This window comes from Drosophila erecta, unplaced genomic scaffold (genome assembly GCF_003286155.1).
Source record: "Drosophila erecta strain 14021-0224.00,06,07 unplaced genomic scaffold, DereRS2 tig00000055-arrow-pilon, whole genome shotgun sequence".
Lineage (NCBI taxonomy): Eukaryota > Metazoa > Arthropoda > Insecta > Diptera > Drosophilidae > Drosophila > Drosophila erecta.
Genome location: NW_020825200.1, coordinates 19,298,791 through 19,321,629, shown reverse-complemented (window position 1 = coordinate 19,321,629; position 22,839 = coordinate 19,298,791). Strand labels below are relative to the sequence as shown.

General features: G+C 41.1%; 2 protein-coding genes across 3 annotated transcripts; both read right to left on the bottom strand.

Moving 5' to 3' along the window:
* Nucleotides 1–130: 130 nt before the first annotated feature.
* Nucleotides 131–18,434, bottom strand: LOC6541286 (protein GDAP2 homolog). Of its 2 annotated transcripts, XM_001970544.3 has the most exons (13): nucleotides 18,176–18,434; nucleotides 12,392–12,458; nucleotides 12,184–12,335; nucleotides 11,822–11,964; nucleotides 11,628–11,760; nucleotides 11,139–11,248; nucleotides 10,814–11,068; nucleotides 8,813–8,940; nucleotides 8,641–8,741; nucleotides 2,810–2,963; nucleotides 2,611–2,750; nucleotides 2,347–2,545; nucleotides 131–2,277 (listed from the first exon to the last, which is right to left on the bottom strand). In XM_001970544.3, exons 2-13 carry the CDS (start codon nucleotides 12,452–12,454, stop codon nucleotides 2,233–2,235), a joined length of 1,623 nt encoding a protein of 540 aa, XP_001970580.1. In that variant the 5' UTR covers nucleotides 12,455–12,458; nucleotides 18,176–18,434; the 3' UTR covers nucleotides 131–2,232. The 2 variants fall into 2 exon arrangements, with proteins under 2 accessions (XP_001970580.1, XP_026834133.1); XM_026978332.1 differs by lacking the exons at nucleotides 8,641–8,741; nucleotides 8,813–8,940; nucleotides 10,814–11,068; ... (4 more) ...; nucleotides 12,392–12,458; nucleotides 18,176–18,434 and adding an exon at nucleotides 4,950–5,616 and having other exon boundaries at nucleotides 1,507–2,277.
* A 3,218-nt stretch (nucleotides 18,435–21,652) lies between these two features.
* LOC113564138 lies at nucleotides 21,653–22,811 on the bottom strand. Its single transcript, XM_026979476.1, has one exon. It carries the CDS (start codon nucleotides 22,557–22,559, stop codon nucleotides 22,239–22,241), a length of 321 nt encoding a protein of 106 aa, XP_026835277.1. The 5' UTR covers nucleotides 22,560–22,811; the 3' UTR covers nucleotides 21,653–22,238.
* Nucleotides 22,812–22,839: the final 28 nt, after the last annotated feature.

Genomic DNA, 22,839 nt, shown 5'->3' with positions numbered 1-22,839 from the left:
TTTGTGCCACGACGATCATTCTTAATCTCGTTTCCGAATTAACAACTATAAGGAATTGGTGCTACGCTAGAAAGAATCGATCGCGAAATTCCTTTCGAAGGTACAATTTCATTAATTTAGCAACAAATCAGTTTTCATCGATATTTTATTAGTTTTCTTTTGGTTTGGTTTAGATTTCGAATTTTATAGCTAAAGCAATAGCAATATTAGAAGGGAAACTTGGGGGAAAGATTAAGATTCAATGAGATTACTAGTTACTTGTGGATGGCTTTAAGATTTACCTACAAATATTCAAATATTACGAAAAGTATTCGTCTAAATATATACTTTTTAGAAAGGAACACTTGGCATAACTTGGATTCTCGGTTTGGGACTCTCTTTAGTAACATTTCGTTTTAGAATTTTCAATAACAGTTGAGTAAGCCGCAGGATGGGCCACCATATCTAGGTGAATCCCTATTGTTGTACTCCTGTAAGGTGGTTCTCATGCAAGCATAACTTTTGAGTACACTATTTCGCGTAATTGCCGTGATTCTGATTATTGTAGAGCTGGGAACTTAGCTTCCCCCTAGCACTCTGGTTATTTTTCCTAAATTCTGCTGGTGAGGCAATACAAAATATGTAATTGGCATAATTGTCGGACGAACTGCCTACGACATATAGCACATATGTAGGTGCCTATAAGAGCATGTCCAAAAACTATCTCACTTTGGTGTTTCGCTATAACTCTACTTGATTTCTCATTTTAGGTACTAGCCAGGCTGCCGATTGTGGTTCGAGGAAAGCGCATTTGTCGTTTATCTAAATTTCATTTCGTTCTTAATTTTTGGTTTTGGGTATTCTCTTTGTTTTCGGTTTGGTTTTTAGTTTTAAATCAATCCCTGAGTGCATTTTACTTTGCATGTAATTGCGTAGTTGCTAAATCAACTGCTGGTGTTGGCTGTGGCTGTCTTTTGGCTCTTCAACTGGTGGTGCGCAGTGGTTTGAGTGTGACTCTGGTTTCTGATTACTGCCAGCGAGTGCCATAATTGAATCGACTAATTACAATACCTATATATGTATCTCACAATTACAAATATATACGTATAGCAGTGGCGTGCTATTGGCTTTGATTCTGGGGCTTTGTTTCTTTGAGCGCAAACGGTGCATGGAAGATAAAGGGACGTGTCTCGAGTTGGAAATCTCCTGCGCCTAAACATATCATATCAAAGTTGAACATTTAACATACAGTATTCAGTATTCAGTATACAGTATACAGTATACAGTATTCATTACTTGTTATTCGTTAGGTTCTTTATTGGTGTTTTGATTGCTGGGAGGGCCTTACGGTGAGCTCTAGTAAGTATCTACAAAAGGTTCTGCAGGCACCAGCTGCAATTTTCAGCTTCTCAGAGCTTCAAAATATATGCTTCTCTGCGAGTCGAGTTCTCCTCCGTGGTTGGTTTGGTTTCGTTTAATTTATTAATTGTGTATATTTAGTATATGTATAAATACAATTGAATTATAGTACGTATGTGTGTATATGTATATCGGGGGATCAAACTGCATACGCGTTAGCTCTATTATTAATACATTAATAATACAATTTGTAATTGCAAAGATAACTAACAATATGTTATGTATACTAATTCATATATACTTTTCCCTTCCGTAATCAAGTATCAAGTACAATTTATCAATTTCATATTTAGAATAATCTTGTTTATCCGTACATGCAGGTTCACTAATCAAATTTTATTTTGTTCAGCATTGCTAACGTTTTTGGTTTCTCTTCGTATCTTATCCCACTAACGACGAGTCCTCGTCATCCACCCATCGATTTCCTACCAATATCTCAACTTTTCAACTATTTATAGCGAAATAACAAGGTTTTGTTTTGCCGATGCCAACTAATCAACTAATTTCCATGCAATTCATAAGAATGTTTTACACAATTATCTGGTTTTTGGGGCTGCCGATTTATCTTTTAGCTAATTGGTTTTGGGCTACCGGGCGACTCGGCCACTCCCATAAAAGTATGCTACACAATGTTCAACAAAACTTGCGTCAAGTCAATCGATAAACGACAACATCGAAAGTTATGCGCAAGTAAACAAATTTTACTTATCACGAAAATAAAATACGTTCTATAAAATCTATAAAAACTTCACAAATGTATCTGTGTATCTATATATATGTATGTATATGCTATGGTGGCTGCCAGCTGTCCTAGACAGCAACGATGGCCGCCATCTACGAGGCAGTCGGCACAGGATTGAAGTAATGCAGGCCATTGGTCTGTAGAAAGGTACAAAACATATATTGTAATCGCATACACATAAGGTTACTGCCTTCAATCCGACTTACCGCCATGTCGTACTCGGTGATGTAGGCGGGAATTTCCAGCTGATCCTTTGTAATGGCCGAGTACAGGTGCTCCACACCCGGAAGCGAGTGCACTTTGGCCTTGATGGCCGGTGCCATGAACGTGGTGAACCACCAGGTCATCATCTTAGTCCAGAAAGTGGGGTGCACGATGTAGAAGGCCTTCAGATTCTTCTTGTACCTATCCGAATATAAGTAGAATTTAACACAATTCCTTTTGCGAGAGGTCTCGAGATAGGAGCTCACTTGTAAGGCAACACACTGTAGACCTCACGCAGCCAGTGCAGCGATGGATAGTTGTTCGTGGATGTCAGCGTGTGGAAGTACGAGATGACATAGTCTCCTTTAACGATGGGATCCAGTAGCTTAATCAGATATAGCAAGGCCTGCAGGGCAAAAGTGTTAGTACTTGGCAATGTGCATATCTGCTTCAAAACACTTTTACCTTTTCAAGGTCAATGTTCTGGGCGGGGAACCATTTGCCGCAGAACACAATCACAGGCCGACCCAGGCGGTCCACGCCGCTCTGGTAAAGGCAGCCGATGCCGGACACTTCCGTCAAATCCTCGACTTGGGCGCGACGCAGGAGGCGCTCGTATCTGGAAGAAAACATAACTCAGCGGTTAATACCATATGGATATGGAAGGTCCCAAGAACTAATGATTCAGGTGATTAGCTAAGTATTACTTTAATCATTACACGTTAAACAAAAAGTTCAATGGTTTACCGAGTAGTGGTGCAAATTCTACGTATGTACACATAACAATATTTATATATCTCAGACATTTGATATCATCCACCTAAGATCGATTGCAAAATGGATTACACGCACGACTGCTTGTTGTTAAGATTGCTTTCGTTTTGTTTACTTTCTGGCATTTGACTTCTCGAGTACTAAGTTTTTATAACGATTATGTGAAACGCACATTGATTGGGTTGTTTGGCTAGGGCAGTTCGATCGATTATTATGTGGAGTCACGCAATTCCAGGCCATATAAGCTTATAAATATCATGACAGTCACCAGAAGCTATTGTAGAGTTGCCTTGGCCGACTGCTTGAAATTCATTTCGCTAAAAACAAAGCCGCTGAACATCATGTTTATCCGCCTGGCGAATTATTAATGCGAAAGGCGTGCTAGAGTCATGATTAAGATGGCTTGCTTTCATTAGGTTTTGGCAAATATTTGCGAGATAAAAGTACGAAATTAAAAGGGGCATAGGCGGGGGAAATGGGTCACCCAATTCGGACCGAATTTAATGTGCATTCCATGGGCCAGGTAATGAGTGTGCACTTTGCTATTAAGTATGAGTCATACAACTGCCTCAGAATCGATGTATCTAAATATATATGTATGTAGACCATTCGCGTACTCAAAGGTGTGCAAAATTTGTGTTAAAGTGATTAACAGCTTTCGACGCCACACGCCGAAATACAAACTTTCGAGCTGGCTAATTGAATGCCTCAGCCTCCGCCTCCGCCAAATGGGGACTAACATGAGTCAATTTCAGCTGACTTAATGCTGTGAATTAATCGGGCTGAGATGTGATGTTTTGCAACCTCATGTCGCAGTAAACTCCGGTAGCAGCAACCGATAAGCCGTTTACGACTGCGGAGAGATGACCAGATAATGGGCCAGATAGTGCTCAAATGTGACGCATTGTGACGCAGTGCTAGGCAACTCAATCTCGATCATAACCTCATAATCGGTGTTTGCCCAGCTAAAGATACAAATACAGCTTCAGCTGCGGATGTGGATGCTGGTAGATTTGGTGGGTGTTGCCCCCTGAATGTGATTATCGTGCGAAATATACAATGAATATTAAAGCGCAATGCTAATCCGCAGAATAAATCTCACACTTTAACAAGTCAGTGCCGCAGAAAAGTAATAACATTATTATTAGATCACATTTCGTGCCATCACACACATCGCATGTGTGTACTCGCTGGCACGTACGGAGAAACAAGGCCGAAAGGTTCTGGGGTTCTGATTAGGTTCACTTGCGGTGGGCGAACGGGTGAAGGTTGCATGGGTGGTGCAACAGCCAGTCAGGGCCGAGCTGCACGGCAAACTAAAGGATGCCCGAGTCTAAAAATAGACTTTGTGGCAACTGCAGAGGGAAGAGTGCAGCTGTAACTAATTAACTGGTGCAACTGGAACCTATTCAACTGGAAAACTACATAGATTTTCATATTTGGTATAGGGAACCTGCTTCGTTTTATGAGATCAATTAATTTCCCACTCCCGGTAATTCAGTCTTTATAGGCATAAAAACGAAGCCAATTTATCAAAACATGTACATATTTCTGATCTTCATGCCATTAAATGATTAATTTTGATCATAACATTAAATATTTTCATTTAGATTTAGACTCCTAGCTTTATGTATCTGACAGTTATTGAATCGAACTGGAGCAGTAAGGCCGAAGTGCACTCCTATCCACCGCTGACGTCATTAAATCCTTGCCAAGGAGCAGTTGCTTACGGCCAGGAGGCGCGGGTGGGGCTGTTGATAGCCCGTTCGACTCCGTGACTGACACATCGCAATACCCTGAACCCCTCCACGCCGACTGGCGAGGCCCTTACCTTTCCTCCGGCGACTCCATGAGCTCATCGGGGAGGACGTCGTTCATGTCGCCCGTGGTTTCTTGCATGGGACTGGAGCCCAGGTCAATCGACGTCATGCCTTCTAGCATTGTCATAGTTCACTGTGCTTCGGATGGGCTTTATTTGTGGATGTAGTTGTAGTTGTTGCTGGTTTCGCTGGTGGGTGGCACTACTAGCTGTTCCCTTTGAGTTCGTCGTTCGCCTCTCGCGCACAATTACGGTATATCGATTTGAAGTCAAAATAGAAATTGGGTTTTTCAACGATTAACTGTACGTTTTGATTTGCTGGCTGCTGTTTTCGAACCGATTTAGCATTCAATTGACGCAAAATGGACTGTTTTTTCCTTTCGCCAAATACTTATAAATAGTTCAGGGTGTTTTTCTCCGTTAAATAATACGTATGTGCGGGCAGCGAAGTGGCCAGACTTTTGCGTTGGTCGGAAGCGGCTCGTGGAAATGCGAAAATAGAAATAGTTTTTGCCTTATACTTTCAGCTCTTAGGTCGATGCGATTTTATGGATTTATCACCGATTCCTATATAGAATTGGCGCCCTCACGGATATATATCTCAGTGCACGTCCGTTCGCCGCGAGTAGAGCTTTTCGAATGAGCGAGTTGGCGGCGAGTGGGGCTGCTCTTGAATCTTTTTCGCCGCCACAGCAGCCGCGAAGGAGCGTGGGAAAGGCAGCGGTGGAGAGAGAGAGAAAGACGCAGTGGCGACGTCGCCGCAAGCTTTTGCTCCCGCTCTCTCCCACGCGCTGATGCTGCACAGAAAGAAAAGCTTACACGACTTGCTGAATCATATTACTTTGAAATAGCATTTTAATCGGGATTGCATTACAAATCCAAACCAAATGAACCCCTGTGTGAATTGCGCTGAACATAAAATACCGTAAGTATAATCGTAAATTTCAAATATCTTCAAAAAATTTTTCCCACACAATCAAACGTTTGACTTGCGCATTTGATATCAAGCTGGCTTTTCTACCAGTGTACGCTGCTCGGGAGAGAGTTGGAACGTTCTCAATTTTGGAGTGTGCGCCCTTTTCGCCTCTCCATGGCAAGCAGTTACAACAAAATTGCCCAGAAGAGCAGAAACCGTTAGAATCAGGGCTGCACCAACAACAACCCAAGGACATCATGCTAGCGGCTTTATTTGCACTAATGTCAGTCGGGCTAAAACAAAACTGTCCAAAAATGAAATCAGTTCAAATGTTTGCGTTGTCAGTTGGCAGCTAAATGCGCAAAAAACGAACACACGAATGCTATTTCGGTTCATCCACCGACCACCCACCGCCCACTGCCCACCACTCACCCACACTTGCACATTCAGTGGGAAGTAGAGGCGTATGCGTGCAATGTGCAACATTTCCAACGGAATGGATTGTTGAAACAAAGCGGTTAGCATAAACAACAGTACTCTTGACTCATGGATGTGCGTAAACAATCGTACAACTGTACATGGAGAAATAATAAGATCAAAACCATTTCAACATGTTCGATTTATGGGATCATTACTCAAATAAAAATAAAAAATAATATAATGTGCTTAAACATTATAGAAAAAATCATTTTCAAATCGACCTCAAATTTAAATTAGAGATTGTACTTTCCAAAATGCAATAATAACTGTATAGCTGAATGATAACTTATTGCTAATAAGGCTTAAGTATTATAAATTAGTTTCATATATCATCTAGCTAATTTCATATTTGCATGTTTACGTCTAAGTGAGACTCGATGACCTCAGAATGAGCTAAAAAAATGAACTGCGAATAAAAAACCATAATCAATAATTAGATACCCCATAGCTAAACAACAGGGCTTTAATAAAATAATTAGTTGTATGAAAGTAATACAAAAAATAAATCATATTTTCTGCATGTGCCGGAATGACCTCAGACTGAATTAAATTGAACGCGCAAGAGAAGAGGCGCCTGCACAGTGGGGTGCATTCCCCCCGCACGCACACAAAAAAGGCGAGTGACAACGGAAAACTGGTCCAGGAAGCGGCGTCCAGTTGTCACTACCCATGAATGCTACTGAAATCGGTTGAATAAATTAAGTTGCCTGAGAGATGTTGCATTTAAATGTATACAAAATGTGTGCACGGCATTTGTGCGGTTTCATTCAATGAACTGCAACGGTTCGATATTTTGATTATATAGCCACCGGCCGATCCGGTTACCAGCAAACTCACGAGATTCCCACTTCGATCGAGCTGTCACTCAAATTGTTTTAATTAGGGTAGTCGACAATATTTGGAACAAGTATGCATCAAGTTAACGAGTGATTCGAATGGTTAACATTTACATTTATTTTCATATTCATATTTATTTCTATATTTTATTCATCTCTTCATTATTTTATATCTTCTTCGAATTTCATGCATATTTATTTTAAAAGTGTATCCCTAAAACGTTATATTTTGTTTCAAAAGCTTAGTTCCAAGTGAGCACAAATTATCTCCGCTAATAAGACCATTTATAAATATTCATAAATATTTACCTCTAATCTTTTTTACGAATAAAACGGCAAAATAAATATTTTTAATGCGATAAGAGTGACTTTGGGGGATATCCTATATGATATTTCAAAGAATAAATATGAAATATAAGGCCTGAGTTTATTAGAAAATATGATGCAGTTGTTTCAAGTGTCACAACAAAAAATAGTGAACTCTTTTTTTAGACCTCTCACAGAGTTGTAAGTATTCATTTCAGGCGGTTGTGAAGATTTCACGCAAACTATGACGCCACAGTGCTTAATATTCCTACGTCACAGTTGGCGTCACAAGAAGAAGGTCACAAAACACTTGGCCAGTCCAATTAGTATTGTGCAGGACGATGGGCAAGCTCTTTCCGCTCTCCACTCAATTCAATTTTAGCCAGAAACTGAGCAGAGCTACCGGATTGCGTGCCAGGGACCTCTAAAATTTCGACAAGCGGCGGAATTTACATAGGGGAAAGGCATTTGCTAGACGGTTAAGATATTTCCGGCATGCTCCTGTAATAAAAAAGCTAGAGGAAGGCTCGCTGACGAGGTGTTTATTGGAGGAGCACGAACGGGAGGGCCATTCGTGGGCCAGCTTGTACTAACGCGTGCCACTCACACACACCAGGAAATTAGGTGACGCAGTGCGTCAAATGGTATCATAAACGATCAAGTGATAAACTAGTTAGACTTGGGAGAAATAGGAAGATATGCGTATGTATATAATCAAGGGATCAGTAAATCAAACTCGAATAAACTCCACTTAACGTCAAGGAATTCAATTCTTTCTATGGATGTTGCTTTCTAATCAGAATATTCTATTTTAATCTACATTTAATTGTATATACCCAATAATACCCAAAGTCTGCGGTACAGAAAAATGTACTTATAAAATTCAAATGATTCACCATTAAAGGTATTTTTAAAAAATTTCACTTCTAGTAATGTTTGCCTATAGCTTGTTTACTTTCTCGATTAAATGCTAATGAGAATGTGAGTAAACAGAACTTTCTGTGCTAACATTTTAAAGCGATATTTGCCAAAAATAACATAATATTCTACGTAGTATGCTGGAGAAGAGCTATTATTAAGCAAGTCGCCACATTTAAAACGAGAAAGTTAAACACAAATTATCTATCTAAACTGTCGTTTGGTGGCAGGAGAATTAATGACTTACCTTTCCTGGTGCTCAATGCCCTCTACTCCCTCGGAAATGACATTCTCGTAAACTCCAGTGCGTGGGCGATCACTGAGCAGGTGCTGCCGGTCCAGATCGCGCTGTTTTGGGAATGGAAATCATCAATGAATTAGCAAATCAACGTCGGTTCGGGTTCTTAAATGCGACTCACCTGAAGCTGAGCCTGCAATCCGCTGCTGTACGAGTTCAGGCTGAGGCCGTTCATGTCCCGAGCTCCGTACTCCAGATCCGAGCTATTGCCCTCCATGTCGTGTGGACTCACGTCTGAATCGTCGTCGGCTGAAGGAGATAAAATATGGTTAATACTATCATTTATTCATATCTATTAATAAGCATGCTTGCACGTATATTATATTATAATGTTTTCTTTCTTCGTGATTAGATCGAGAAGACGGTTCAAAAGTTGATGTACGCAATATTTGACGCTATCTTTATCGAACTGAAACTAGGAACATAGGGAGTTTTCTTTGTATTTCATTTGTGGTGTTGTGGCTTATGGTCTTTACACGAGAACTCAAACGAGTTGTTTATCATTCTGCGCTGGATTTCGGCTTGGATATGGATTTTGATTATCCCCGCTGAGCAAACGCTTTCTGTAATCTGCGAACTTCAGCGCTGCGAAATGTGAGTTCAACTGAATGCCAGCTCTGGGCGGTTGAGGCGGCACAGCAGCGGAGCGGATAAACGCAAGAGCGTTGAGCAAAACTGGATGCTGCCCCTGCTCTCCCCCTCCCCCTAAGCTCTCGCTTTGCATCGCTCTCGGCAGCTAAATGATAATGCTGATAACACGGCTGAGACGACATGATTTAGGCCCGGAACGGAACTTGGCCAGGCCAAAACACTTGAGTGACACTCCTCATGATAAGCGCGGCCAGAGTAAGTTAACTAACTTTGGCTGATAAGCCAACTTAGGACGAATGCGAACGAATGTTCGCTTACATGTTCAAATAAGAAGATGTAGTCCAAGATTAACTAATCAACATTTTGCGGGATTTCAGGGGGTTATTAGGTAAGATCTGATTATGCATTTTAGTAATGGTATATTATTTTGATTACTATATAAATTAAAAGGAACCCAATCTCCAAATTTGATTGGAACTTTTTGTAAGTCAGTAACAGATATGCAATATACTGATTTCTCAATTCTCAATATTTATTCCAAACATTAGTTTCAAGTAATACAAATTGGATCAGACAATATAGTAAACAAATTATTATATTTGTAAACATCACCAAAAATAAATGTGCCAAGGTCAAATCTAATTAAAGCGAAATTCATTTCTTAGAAGCATTCGTTTAAAATGACAGTTGTTACACATTAATTTAAACAATTATTGAAAAATGGTTACCAGCAAACCACAATCCAAATGAAGTGTATTCTTTCCCTAAAAAATGCACTTGTAGAATAACAATAGAATTTACACGTTCACAAATATAAATGTATCCGAAAAGTATGCAACGGAATATATTCCGATTCTTAGCACTTAGCTTCTTGTCACTTAGCACAGTAACTAGCTAAAGATACTTTTTACTCTTGCCTGGATTTATGGCACATATTCAAAGTAAGCCTCGTAAGTCTCTGCGTGGAAACACTTACAAACACGTTGGATGGTTTTCAGGTTTGGCGTTATGAGTAGGGTGGCCCAATTACCGAAAACTGGCGACTTTTGCCTAACCAATCGAATGCAACTATTGCCAAGTGACCCGCACTCGACCGACTTTGCAACGCAAATGAATCCATAGAAGTCGAACGGCCAGTCATTTTAGCAGACCAGCGAATTTCTCGTATATTGCGCTAGTATTTCACGCGTTTTTCAGTTGTTTCATTGCTGTGTTCCTATCTTATCGACAGGCAACAAAGGAACTTTATACCTCATGTAGAATCATTGCCATGATGATAGCCGTCTTTATCATCGACAGCCGATTGATAAGCCGCCAGTGGCGAAGCAGTGACGAAAGCAACAATCGCACAGTTAAATGGGCTATGTGATCTATAAAAATGATCTTAACTACAAGATACACTACTATTTTGATAGGAAAAACACTCTGCGCGTTTTATACTTTCAGTTCTATAACAAAATATATATGTTTTATAATGACACATCTGGGATCAAAGGCCCAAGTTACTCATATGTGCTATTGTGTTACTCACCTAAGCGATGACGCATGTGGACACTGTGCTGCGGATTGCGGATGATCCGTATCTGGCGATCGGGGTCCGGATGTTGTGGCTCCCCGAACTCGCCGCCAATGTCCTTGGGCAGCTGCCACAGGGCACTGCGCTCCTCCAGCTGATCCCTGGGGAAGTACAGTGGAGCCAGGACCTCGTAGGTGCCGCGCTCGCTGCTGCCCACGCACAATATCACAACCTGGAGGGTGCACTTGTCCAGATAGCGACGGATGGTACCTGCAGATGGGTTTATAAATTTTGATCAGTTTGAGACCTGGGTGAAGTAAATACTTCATTAGGTACTAACGCAGAGCAATGTGGGCTGCCACATCCGCGGGAAAGCTTTTCTGGTGGGCACTGATGTTGCACAGGGCGATGGTGTGCAGGTTCAGTTCCTTCGCCTTGCACAGGACGTTTCTGTAAAGAGGAAACCGCATATTAAATTACCACTGAAGTTTATTTATAATTAAATATACTTATTCTAATATGCCGTTGAGTAAATACTTTGTCCTCTTCATTACAATAAGTGAAAGCTTACAATTTCTGTATTAAATATTTGCTCTATTAGCGCGAAAGTTTGTGGGTTTTATGATTTTCTTAAAGTATCGTAGAACGATTAGTCATACAAAACTGACAAATTAACTTGCTAATGTAATTACACAGTCGCTTTTGCACTATCAATGATTAATTTCCTACATTTTAGAATAGCTTATGATTGAATCCTAATTAAAATTTTAATGTAATCTCTTGCTAACTCAATTAACTAAATAAATATATGTGTTAAGTATAAAATAACCTGTAGCAGCAATGCAGCGTGTTCTCGGCCGCAGTCTTGAACTTTTCCCTGTAGGCAGGTGCCACTGTATGCAGCACGTACTTGGCGGGCAGATTGTATCCACGCGTGATGCGCACATCCCCAGTGCGGCATTCTAAGTGGGAGATATTTCAGATATTATATGGCATTGGATGCGTGCTGCAGACCCAACTTACCTTTAACCGTAGTGCTCAGCTCCTCGCGCAGCTGGTTACCAGCCACTGCGAAGATGCGCTCCGATATGCTATTGCTTTCAGTCAGAGTCTCGTCGCTGGTGTTTGTGATGGCGTCCACTTCCAGAGTGGTCATGTCACCATCCCTGGGAAAGCAAAGGACAAACGTTTTAAAGAATTTATGAAAGAATTTTAGAAATTGCTGATATTGCAGTGAAACTGATGTAACATAATCGGTATAAGTAAAGTCTGATGACATTAACATCTTTATATATAACATCAAGCCATTCATCATGATTTTTCAAAATAAAATCTCAGACGGGTCTAGATTTGGTCAGGCCTGCTATCATTTAGTAGGTACTAACCAGATTACAAAGCGATTGTTGACATCTTTGCACAGTGGAAAGGGACTGCGATTGTGCCGGGGTCCGCCCAGATTGGAGTAGTCCGTGATCGGCAGCCGTGTGTCTGTTTTCTGTGAGCCACCCCAGGTGGCCAGGTTATCCAATTTGACGGGCTAGAGGTGTGAATATTGAGAGCCGCTGTTCAAGGCATTTACTTTGGATCACTTACACATGAGCTTGAGCTGGATTCGAATGCCTTAAAGTCCACATTTGAGTTCGTGTCGAGACGCATTGCTCTGGAATAAAGAAACCAAAAGCTGTAGTTAGTAATTCGACCATCAATCAGTTTTCAACTGGCTAAATTTAGTTCTCCCCAACGTAACCTGTTCTCCGCCGTTCCCATTTCGGTCGGTGAATTTGTTTACAATCAACTCGCTGTCCGGCTTTAGCCAGTTCCATCTTGTGTGCGTGGGTATGGTGCTTATAAAGCTATCTGGGCGCCCAGAACTCCGCGGATGATTCACCAATTGTGCCGAGCAACACCTCGCATTCTCCCAAAACCCATTTTGCTACCCCTGAGAGGGAGGGCACTGAATGAGATCTATAAATATTTGCGTTCTTATTGTCATTGTTAGTTGTCATCACGTCGACGGAAGATCTTAATTCGCGGGTAAACACAAAAACTTGGAAAAGCTGAAAATGTATTCCGTGGAGGGAGCGAGATAGGGCTGCAGTAGTGCCAGAGCTCTAATATGTTTTCCAAAGTGAGAAGCTATTCAAGATATAGTAAGCCTGGTTTCTATTGACAATAAATATTGATAAATTATTCGAGGAATATTTAAATAAGATATTTGGTGTGCATTTCAACGATATTCTAAGCAGGCACTCTACGGTTTTTGCCAATTTTTATTTGATAGCACATCGGAGGCAGTCGCTGCCCATCTCTGACTAAATGTCGTAATGCAAGGACGGCTGCAGTGAAAGCCCCCCATCCCCCCTTCTACTTCTCACCTGCTGCATGTGCGTCACGAGCCAAGTGAATGGTGAAAACAACAGCAAAAACAAAAACGGCAAAAGCAGCAACTAAAACGCTGGCGAATGCAAACTGCAGCTGCGCTCTTAATTGCCATATCAAAACGCTTCAGGGCGGACCGACTGCCACGCCCACCAGTTGAGCCCGTCGAACTTTGCCCTTTCCTCCCAGGCTCCCAGGTGCACAGAACAGAACAGCACAGATGAGGACCCTTCTCCAAACGCACGCCCAGGTGGGGGATGTGACCCAAATTGGCCCTCTAGCGGCTATATATAGCGCCGCCCAGATCGCGTCTATTGTCTTTTTGATGTGTGTCGAGTGCTACTATCGTCACACAATGCAAAACTTTCCACAGCCACTAGCACTTGGGTAAACATCGTCGATTTCAAGGAAATATCTGTTATCATGAATGGATGACGGATTTCTAGAATTAAATACTGATCTCAACGTCCCACGAAGAAGATAAACTAATTTTGGATAACTAATACGTCGAGGCTTTTAAATCAGGCTTTCCTCTTTGAAACAATTCTCTTCGCTCATTTAGTTAATAGGAAATGTGTCCTGATATTTGTGCAATATTCGAATAGTAATAAGCAAGCCAGCTTTTTGCACTCAAATTCAGTGGGTTACTTTTAAGAAGTTGTAGATACATATTTCCTATATATTACTTATACGCTATTATAACTCTTCATCATCATCGTTATTGGATTGCAAACTGCCTTACGAATCTATTATACCCCTAAAACCCAGATTGAGCAGCACCTGTCCAATCTAAATTGGCATCTTAAACCCACACCATTAAAGGGGAAGAATCTTAAGCCAGATAAGAAGGTTGGTAAACAAAGAAGAGATACTGCTGTGGCTTCCATACTGCCGGATGGGTTCCATTGGGGGTGTTCCTTAAATGGAAGCACCAGAACGCCATTCTAATTGCCGGATCATCCGGCAAATAGCAATTAGCCACACATTCAAATGTCTCTAATGGGCAACCGAAGATCTGAGAGGCAGGGAAAGTGATAGAGCTTACGTGATCGTTTGTTGTTCATATGGTTGCATAAGATTTTCCCTCCTATTTGTTTCGTTTCTGGGAGAGGAACACCCTGTATACAAGTCCGACTGGTCTAACCAGCAATCAGAATTGACAAATATTTTACAGCTTGTTTGCTTATGGTCGTTTCTGTTGTTTTTGCTCTAAGGTATAATGGCCAACAGAAATACGTAAATTACGTCTCAGCTCAGTTGGCTTTTGATTAGCTCCGCAGGTCAACCACCCACTTCCTCCCCGTCTCGCTTGTGAAGAATGCAAACAAACAAAGTGCTACAAAGTTGACATGTATAGATAGTAGTGACGAAATAGCTCCGAATTTGGTCATCCCCGGGTTTTCTTATTGTGCTGGCTTGCTCATTAAATAAATACTTATAACGTGGCGATATTGAGGTATTTCATAAGAACGTAATAATGAGCTCATTCAAAAAGTCATACGCCATAATTTTATACTTAAATATATTGGCTGAGCTTAGGATTAAATACTTTTTGAACTATGCTAACTAGGCAATTCAACAAAGTGCCATATCCCACTTCCGGTTTACACTTGGAACGCTTAAATCAGAACCAATGACTTCCCAGGCTGGCACTTTTGAATTGTTTTTCCCGTCTGCTGCCAAGAGATACGTTTTAAGCTGCAGCATGTGGTTGCCAGTGGCGGACTGGGTTCTGGCCGATAACTGGCTTTGCAGTTATTCCTTGTATTGCATTCAGCTTGAGCTATCACTGCCAAGCCACCCACACCACCCACCAACCACCACCCACTGGCTAAAGTCCAATGAGACTCCCAAGTTTTCCTTCGCTTCGCCTCGCCTTGATTTGTCTTGCCAGTTTGCGTGCCCGAGTCAATTACATTATTTCAACTGTGCTGCATGACATGAGTTCCAGCTCCCTGCTCCACCTGCTTGTCGCAGAAGTGGGTTCAGGGGGAACTGTGCACAGTTGCAGGAGGAGGCAAACAACTTAAATGTAAATATCGCAGGGGCAAGGGTCATCCGCGTATATTGGTTCAATGATACGAAAATCTGTGAAGGTTATTGTCTTTGCATGGAAAAATTGCAAAAAATTGGTAAGGCAATAAAGAATACAGGAGACAAGCAAATTGCCTTCCAGATAGACGACAGTTTAAGATCAATAAGAGGTAAAACCTACATTATACAACTTGTTTACTATTGAAATGCAGTATGTTTTGCCACCAGCGCAGTATAGTACTTACATATGCATGGGTACATGTGGCACTATTGATTGCATAGTACATACATACTATATATTGTGTTAGATAAAAGCAATTAAATGGAATGGCTATACCTACAAACAGCACCTTTATATACACAGGATTGGAATTCAGTATATCTGCCCCGCTCTCCAGGGTACTTTCCAGTCGGACACCGAAAAATCATAGAATAAATGCGAAGGGGGAGTCGCCACCCGCTCCAATTTGGGCCAAAAAGTGCTGGTAGCAACTTTGTTTACGCTGCACGCTCAATCCGCCAAACTGTTGCATAATAAATGCGAAATTGTCGCCCACATGCCAAGGCCTTCGCTGAGCCGGGCAGGTTCCCAAAAACAAGGCAGAAACAGCCGAAAATACATACAAAATACTTGGCTTCAGTTGGCGTTGGGGGCATGTAAAACTACAGGAGCCCCAGTAGCATTGGCACTACATCGCCGGAGCGCCGGAGTGGGCAACGTATCCAACTGGGCTGCGCTTGGCACGGACCGAAACCGAACATGCAGAGTATGTATACGCCGTGTGTGCGCTCCGTACGGGCTGCACGAGGTTGTTGGCATTGTCCTTTGCCTTCTGATCTCTGGCCCGGAGAACAAGCCGAACGAGGTCCCCAATCCCAGAGGCAGCAAACAGTGCCAGGCGGGAAGCGTTCCGCTTTCCGATTTGTGTATCTTGCAGTCAGCGTCGCCCAAATATTTGCTGTTTATATTTATTTCGGATGCGTCATAGGCGAGGTCTAACCTCGAGCTATAGCTTCCCAATCATTGGCTATTAGATTGGGCGACTCTGGGCCAAGTTCCACCTGACGTCAGCGGGATTAATTTCCCTCGGCCATTGTTGAGCGCAAATTGCAGCAATTTTCTCGGCATTATCTTCGACTAAATTGTGTCGAATTGTCGCGCAGCTCCAAGTAATAATTATAATATGCAGTAGTCAGCTGCGCTCTTCTTCCGACGAAACAGCAAAGCGAATGCATTTATATAATGGACGGTATTAAGTGAATGGCCAAATGCCCTGACAAAGGTCTCATTCAGCGATTGTTGTTCTGGTCGTGCCTGGCCAGCTCCAATGACCCCAATAAGCTGGCCGACTACCCGAACAATAACTCCAGCTTGATGCGGCCTGGTTTGGGGGAAATTACATTTCTATTAGGGAAATTCCACACACAACTGTGTGCTTATGTGTACACACATTGTGCGGCGGCAAATGCTAAAACGCTTATTAATAATTGTCGGTTTTTATCAAGCGGGCACGCACAGTGGAGCAAGATATGTGCATACGGGATACGGATTATGGCAAAACTGCAATGCATCTATCTATCAAGTTTCCTACTTCTTTTGGGATTCTTAAATCGCATCCTGCATCATAAAGGGGAAATCCCTATCATGACAGATCTATGCTATATAGCTACAATGACCCAATATTTTAAGCCTCTTTAAGCTGATTATGTTTAACAACTTAATATTCTTATGTAACTGGCAACCCAGCTATTAGATAATATCGCTCAGTGCTTTAAAGCAAAAGATTGTTAAGTAAACACACAGAACAGGCACAATAGCTGGCCGTAAATATTTAAGAGCCCATTTGAAACTTTAGGACCGACTTTGCCTAGTTTCTGGGATTTTGACTAAGCCCGCGAGCGATTATATGGCCATGGCGACTGCCCCGGGCCATTTCAATATCGCCTGATAATTGGGCTGTGCTGGCAATTAACTGCGACCCCGAGGGATCCAGTGGGCCATGCAGCTGGTTTCGATGATGACTTGAGCGGCTGACAGGCGGGAAACCCGTCGCAACTGCACTCATATTTGATATTCAGCACAGCAATCCATGGAGGAGGAAAAGCCAGTTTTTGGCGTCCGGTCAAATGCCTCGCCACTCGCTTAGTTATGTATTTTCGCATAAATTTCTAATGCATTCGCAATTGATGTTGCAGCACGTACAAAGTTGTGGAGCGGCGGGTGGGAAAATGGTTGGGAAATGCTCGGAAAACGGGGGGCGTTCGTTAGGGTGGCCCCAGGTATGTAAGTGTTCTTGGTGAATAAACCTGTCACTGAATGAACTTAACGGAGCTCGCTACTAAACCGAAATCATAAATAATTAGTGGTATGGCCGAGAAGTGGAAGTTGCACAAGCTCGGCTCTTGAAGGTTATTTCACTTTTTTGTTTCTTATTTTGTGAGTGTGTGCGCGTGTCTCTTCGTAATTGACTCTGTATTTGTGTTTATATTCACCCTCTCGTTACAAAAAAAATGCTTTTTGCTTGCCACAGAAATAAAATCAAAATGCTGTTTATTGTATAATCGAGACCTTGTTTTTGCCTGCTTCCTTTTGTTTCTATTCGTTAATTCAGTGATTATTATTTCTCTTTTTCGGAAAATGCACACACAACTTTTTCGAAACGAAAACACCAAAAGACAACACACACACACACTCACACGCGGATGCGTGGGCAAACACTCACAGATACTGCGCACACACACACACGCAGATACTCCGTTTACCGTTAAGCGGACGAGGGGCGGTGGGAGTGAGATAAAGGAAAACGCGCTAGTTGGTCGACGGTGGTAGGCGCGGCGGTTATTCAGGTAACTCTCAGTGAGAATGTGTGTGTGTGACGGTGTGTTCGCCTGAGTGTGCTTGCCTGGCTGCGCCTGTGTGCGTGTGTGTATATTTGCAATCCAAAGTTTACGGGCTTTACGCACTCTGTTCGTCGATCAATGAATCAAACTCCAACTCCAGGTAGCAGCTTTTATCACTCCTCCTCTCGCACGTTTCGCTCAGTGTTCTCTGCGTTCGATTTCAGCTCCTGTGTGTGTTAGTGTGCCGTGTACGTGTGTGTTTTTGGTGTGTTGCAAGCTTCAGTTTCTCGGTTCAAATCACTTCTTCTTCTCTTTCTCGGCCACCGTTCGCCTGAAATCCGCGTTCGACACTGAAGTTGGAGAAAGCTTTCGGCCCAGCTTTAAACTTTTGACTGCTCCGAGCAGTGGGACCAGATGAAGTTAACTTGATGGTGCTAATTTAGCCTGCAATATTTTTAAGTAATAGCAAAGCTAACTGTTATGAAAAATTAAGCAAACATGTTTAAAATATATTTGTTTTTCGCTCTCACATTTTTTGGGATTAACATTACGAACATTTCTTCGTTTGCGCCAAAATTATTCTTAGTAGCTCTTCTGAAAAGGGTTAAAATAAAATAAACACAATTTACAAGCTAAACATAGCTTTTCAATTGAAAGAAAATTAAATGTTTATTTTTAACAATACCTTTTTTACAATTTTATTTTATTTCAATAGGATTCAACAAATCACTAGGCTAGTTCTACTTAATACCACTATGTTAAATAAATGTAGATATAGCCACCTCCAAAAGCTGGCTGCTATATAGCTCAAAACTCTCCAAAAGTAATCCGCGCGAATATTTGATTTTTGATAACTTCAATACGTATACTTGATGTTTAATAACTTGGACGCGGACACCTGCTTTTTGATATCATCAGTGCCCATTTAAGAAAATAGTTATTTATTAATGTGTATTTTTGACACTTCATTGCTTTACCTTTCTAGGTGCGAGTAAATCCAATTAGACGGGCTTAAAGAGCAAGATATGCTTAATACCCATTGCTAGGAATTCTTTATTAGCTAGGCAAGTACTCTTTAAGTCATTGGCTCATCTGCATGGACGTATTGTCTATTTTCGACTCACTTAGTATCTTCTCAGGCACGCGAAAAACTCTTTGGGCCATTAAAAAGTTAATCAAAATGCATAAATCACCAATATACACATTCCGTCTACAAAGTCGCTGCCGCATGGCTATCCATTCACCTGCGGCCAATGTGTATTTGTCATATTTTTCCACTTTTCAACAACTTCATAGACCCGCTCCGGGTCATATAACATGGACGCTAGAGACGCTACACGAGTGCAATTGGTAGAAAACTTATACAATTACCCGAAAAACACATGCGAATTAAATTTTACAAAAAAGTGAAACCAGCAAAAGAAGCGAAAGCCAGCCGGCTGCAGATGAAAATGAAGATGAAGTTGTCGAGGTTGAGGCTGTCTTAAGTAGGAGTCGGAGTCGTAGTCGTAGTCGTAGTCGGGATCCCGTCCCACTCCCAAGATGCATTGCGGCGGGTCCCCAGCTCCGCTCGCTCGTAATCGGCAGATGTTAGCCATAAAATTGGAAAGGAGGAAACAAACAGTTGACCATTTTATTCCATTCCATTGGCCAACTGGTTATGGATATGGATGGCGAATCTGCCAACGAACTTCTCGTGCTCCAGCCAGCCCCAGGTTCCAAGTCCCATGTCCAAAACCGAGAGTGATAAATGCTCAAACGGATTTATATTTTTGTTTTTTGTATATTTTTTTGTATTTTTCGTCGGTTTTATACTTTTTAGGTATTTTTCTTTGTTTTTATTGAAATTCCTTAGATCGCAAGAAGCGCACAGAAGTAATATGTATGGTAATTGTTGTATATGGTATAGATATAGATACATTATTATTATTATCTTTTATATATATAATGTAATATGTAAGTAATATTTATATATTGTTTGTGTGTGGTGTATGTGTGTGTGTGTTGTCTGCTTGTGGGGTATATGTGTGCTGGTATAATAATTAGATATACATAATTAAGTATATATATTATATACAAATCTCAATGGATTCTTGATTGATTTGCTTGAATTTACAATTATATCTGGTATCTGTATCCGTATCTGGTATCTTTATCTTTATCTGTATATGTAGATGTATAAATTTAATATTACACGCTAGAGATATTTCAAAATATGTCCTCTTCTCTACAGGCTTATCCAACTAACATACAGCTAAGTAATATATATGTGTATATATCTATATATTGTATTTTATTTTATTGTATTGTGTGTAAAAACACAATCCGCCCAGCCCAGGCTTTAGCTAAAGGACCCAAATATGAAATAAACCTCTTCATTGCAGTTGGCAAAACCAAAGAATTCCGACAGAACAGATCGTCCTTCTGTTTCTGTTTCTGTTTTTTTTTTAGTTTTCTGTTGTTTTTGGTTTAGATTTTGATTCAGTTGTAGAGTTCGGTTTCAGTTTCAGTATCAGGTTAACTCGTTTTAAAGTTTGCACTAAGTAAAATGTTTTGCAGATTGCAAATTGGAATACGTTGGCTTTGGACCTTGTCGAATATGCATATAGATAATCTGGATATATACACATACATACAGCGTACATCGTACATTATGTCACAATGTTTAAACTAAAGTTAATACATAAATTCAAAACACAAGTTCAAGGTTAACATTATACAAAAGTGTGTAGTTGGTAGACAATTCTCAAAGTTATCAAAGAATGCACACGGAGAGGAAACATCGTAAACTAACCATCATCCATCGTCATCCACGTCCACTCATCTTCGACTCGTTTTTTTTTTTTGTGGACCATTTGTCTTTCATTTGTTGTGGATATAAATATATATTTATGGTTGCATATAAGTATATATTTCTTAGTCGCTTGTGGTATTTTGTTGCAATTGCAAAAAGAGAATTACACATTAATCTAACATTTCTTAATGCTTTTCGAAGAATATTAATATTTGTTGTCTAGAGCATATCTATATGATGTCTATATCAGTTAAACATTCATAAATTATCACCCAGCTGGATTTAACAATTCACTCAATCAATCAATCATTCACATACATATGTTGCTGTTGTCAGGACACACCGAAAATATTCTACAAAATATGACATTTCTCATTGTTTCGTTCAGAGATTTTGTTTTACACTTTCTACACATTCTACTTTTCTACTTTAAAATTTATTTCGTTTAACTTTGCTTTGTGGATTGAATTTCATTGAGCAACTTCTGGTACACCAGACAAATATATATCCTCTACACTTGCGAATCCTCGTCCACATATTAATTTGACTAATATTTACATATCATCGCTTTAAATTATCATTTCAGCCTGCAATTAGATTGTTGCTTGGAATTTCTAGACTGGAACCCAAAACGCCGCCTTCGTCTGTTGCACTTGGCATACAAAAAGGTCAATTCGAAATTAACGTGCTATATGCATGCCGTATTTTCTGATCATTTTTATAGGTTTTGTGTGTGTCTGTTTATTAAAAAATACAATGATAGGTGTGGGGGATATGTGGGTCGGCAAATCCAAAATTACATTACAAGTTTGGGCTTTTGGGTAGGTGGTTTATTACAAATAATGAATGTTGGAAAAGATGAAAACGACTTTCGACCGAACAGATTAAATTTTGGCTTTACATTATTTTTTTTTTTGTATTTTTTTTTTTCACTTTCTATAGGTTTTACAAATTAAAATTTAGTTTTCGTAAGCAAAGAAGATTACACAATTAACGTAAATATTGCGAGTACGATGTAAAAGGATTCATATAGCCAAATTAATGATGATACGCAATCGTTTTCGTCCTTTTTGTGGGTCAGTGATTTAGGTGGTGTCCCTGTTCAACATCTAACAGCGGCTGAAGTTCAGTCTGCGGTTCAAACTCTCGGGATAGTTACATTATTAAAGTAGGAGCGCGTGTGTGCCAAGTGTCGTGGAAAGGCTTTTCAGTCGCCGGACACATTAAATTAGAGATATATAGAAAAGGAACAGTTAAATAGACCTCTGATCATACAGTTAACGAAGAAAGTAGCCAACCGAATGTATGAATTATGAATCAACAGTAATCGTTAAGTGCCAAGGGGCACGGCCAGCAAGCATGAAGCGTTTCCCACATCTTATTCTCCACCACCTAGACAAACTGATGATTGTGATGCTGCTCCTGCTGTTCGGTAACATTGAGGTAGGAATCCTCGCCCAGCAGGAACATACTGGGCGCCGAGCCGTCGTGCGGATAGAAGTAGGCAAACTGTCCGCTGTACGTGCCCGCCGCCGATCGTCCGCCGTTCTCCAGTTGGTTGTAAACGGGCAGTCCGTTGATCTGCTGAGGTGTCAGCACCAAGCTGCCCTTAACTCCTCCTCCGCCTCCGGCTCCTCCATGTGCTGCACATGCTTCTGTTGATGCTGATGCCTTTTGCTTGGTCCTGCTGCTCTTCTTTGTTGTCCTTGTCATGGTTGCTGTGGCCGCCGTCCCGTTGCAATTGCTTTCTGCTTCTGTTGCTGTCTGCTGCTTACTCTGAGTCTTGGCCTTGTTCTTCTTTTTCCTGCTGCTGCTGATGGTCGTGGATCTGATCTGGTTTTGGACTTGGGTTCTGGGTGCTGTTGGTGACGGTGATGATGGTGGTTGAGATGGTGGTGCTATCGGTGCTGTTTCTAGTAATGGTTCAGTTTCAGTTTCAGCCAAAAGCGTCGCTCCCAATGCATTCTCTGACCACTGTTGCTGTTGGAACTGT

Bases quoted from the DNA above. Each gene is read 5' to 3' on its own strand.
- LOC6541286 (XM_001970544.3), bottom strand. From the start codon at position 12,454: ATGCGTCTCGACACGAACTCAAATGTGGACTTTAAGGCATTCGAATCC. The intron at 11,761-11,821 runs GTAAGTTGGGTC...TCTCCCACTTAG, and splicing joins GCTGAGCACTACGGTTAAAG to AATGCCGCACTGGGGATGTG. The intron at 11,069-11,138 runs GTTAGTACCTAA...ACCCATCTGCAG, and splicing joins GGCAGCCCACATTGCTCTGC to GTACCATCCGTCGCTATCTG.
- LOC113564138 (XM_026979476.1), bottom strand. From the start codon at position 22,559: ATGACAAGGACAACAAAGAAGAGCAGCAGGACCAAGCAAAAGGCATCA.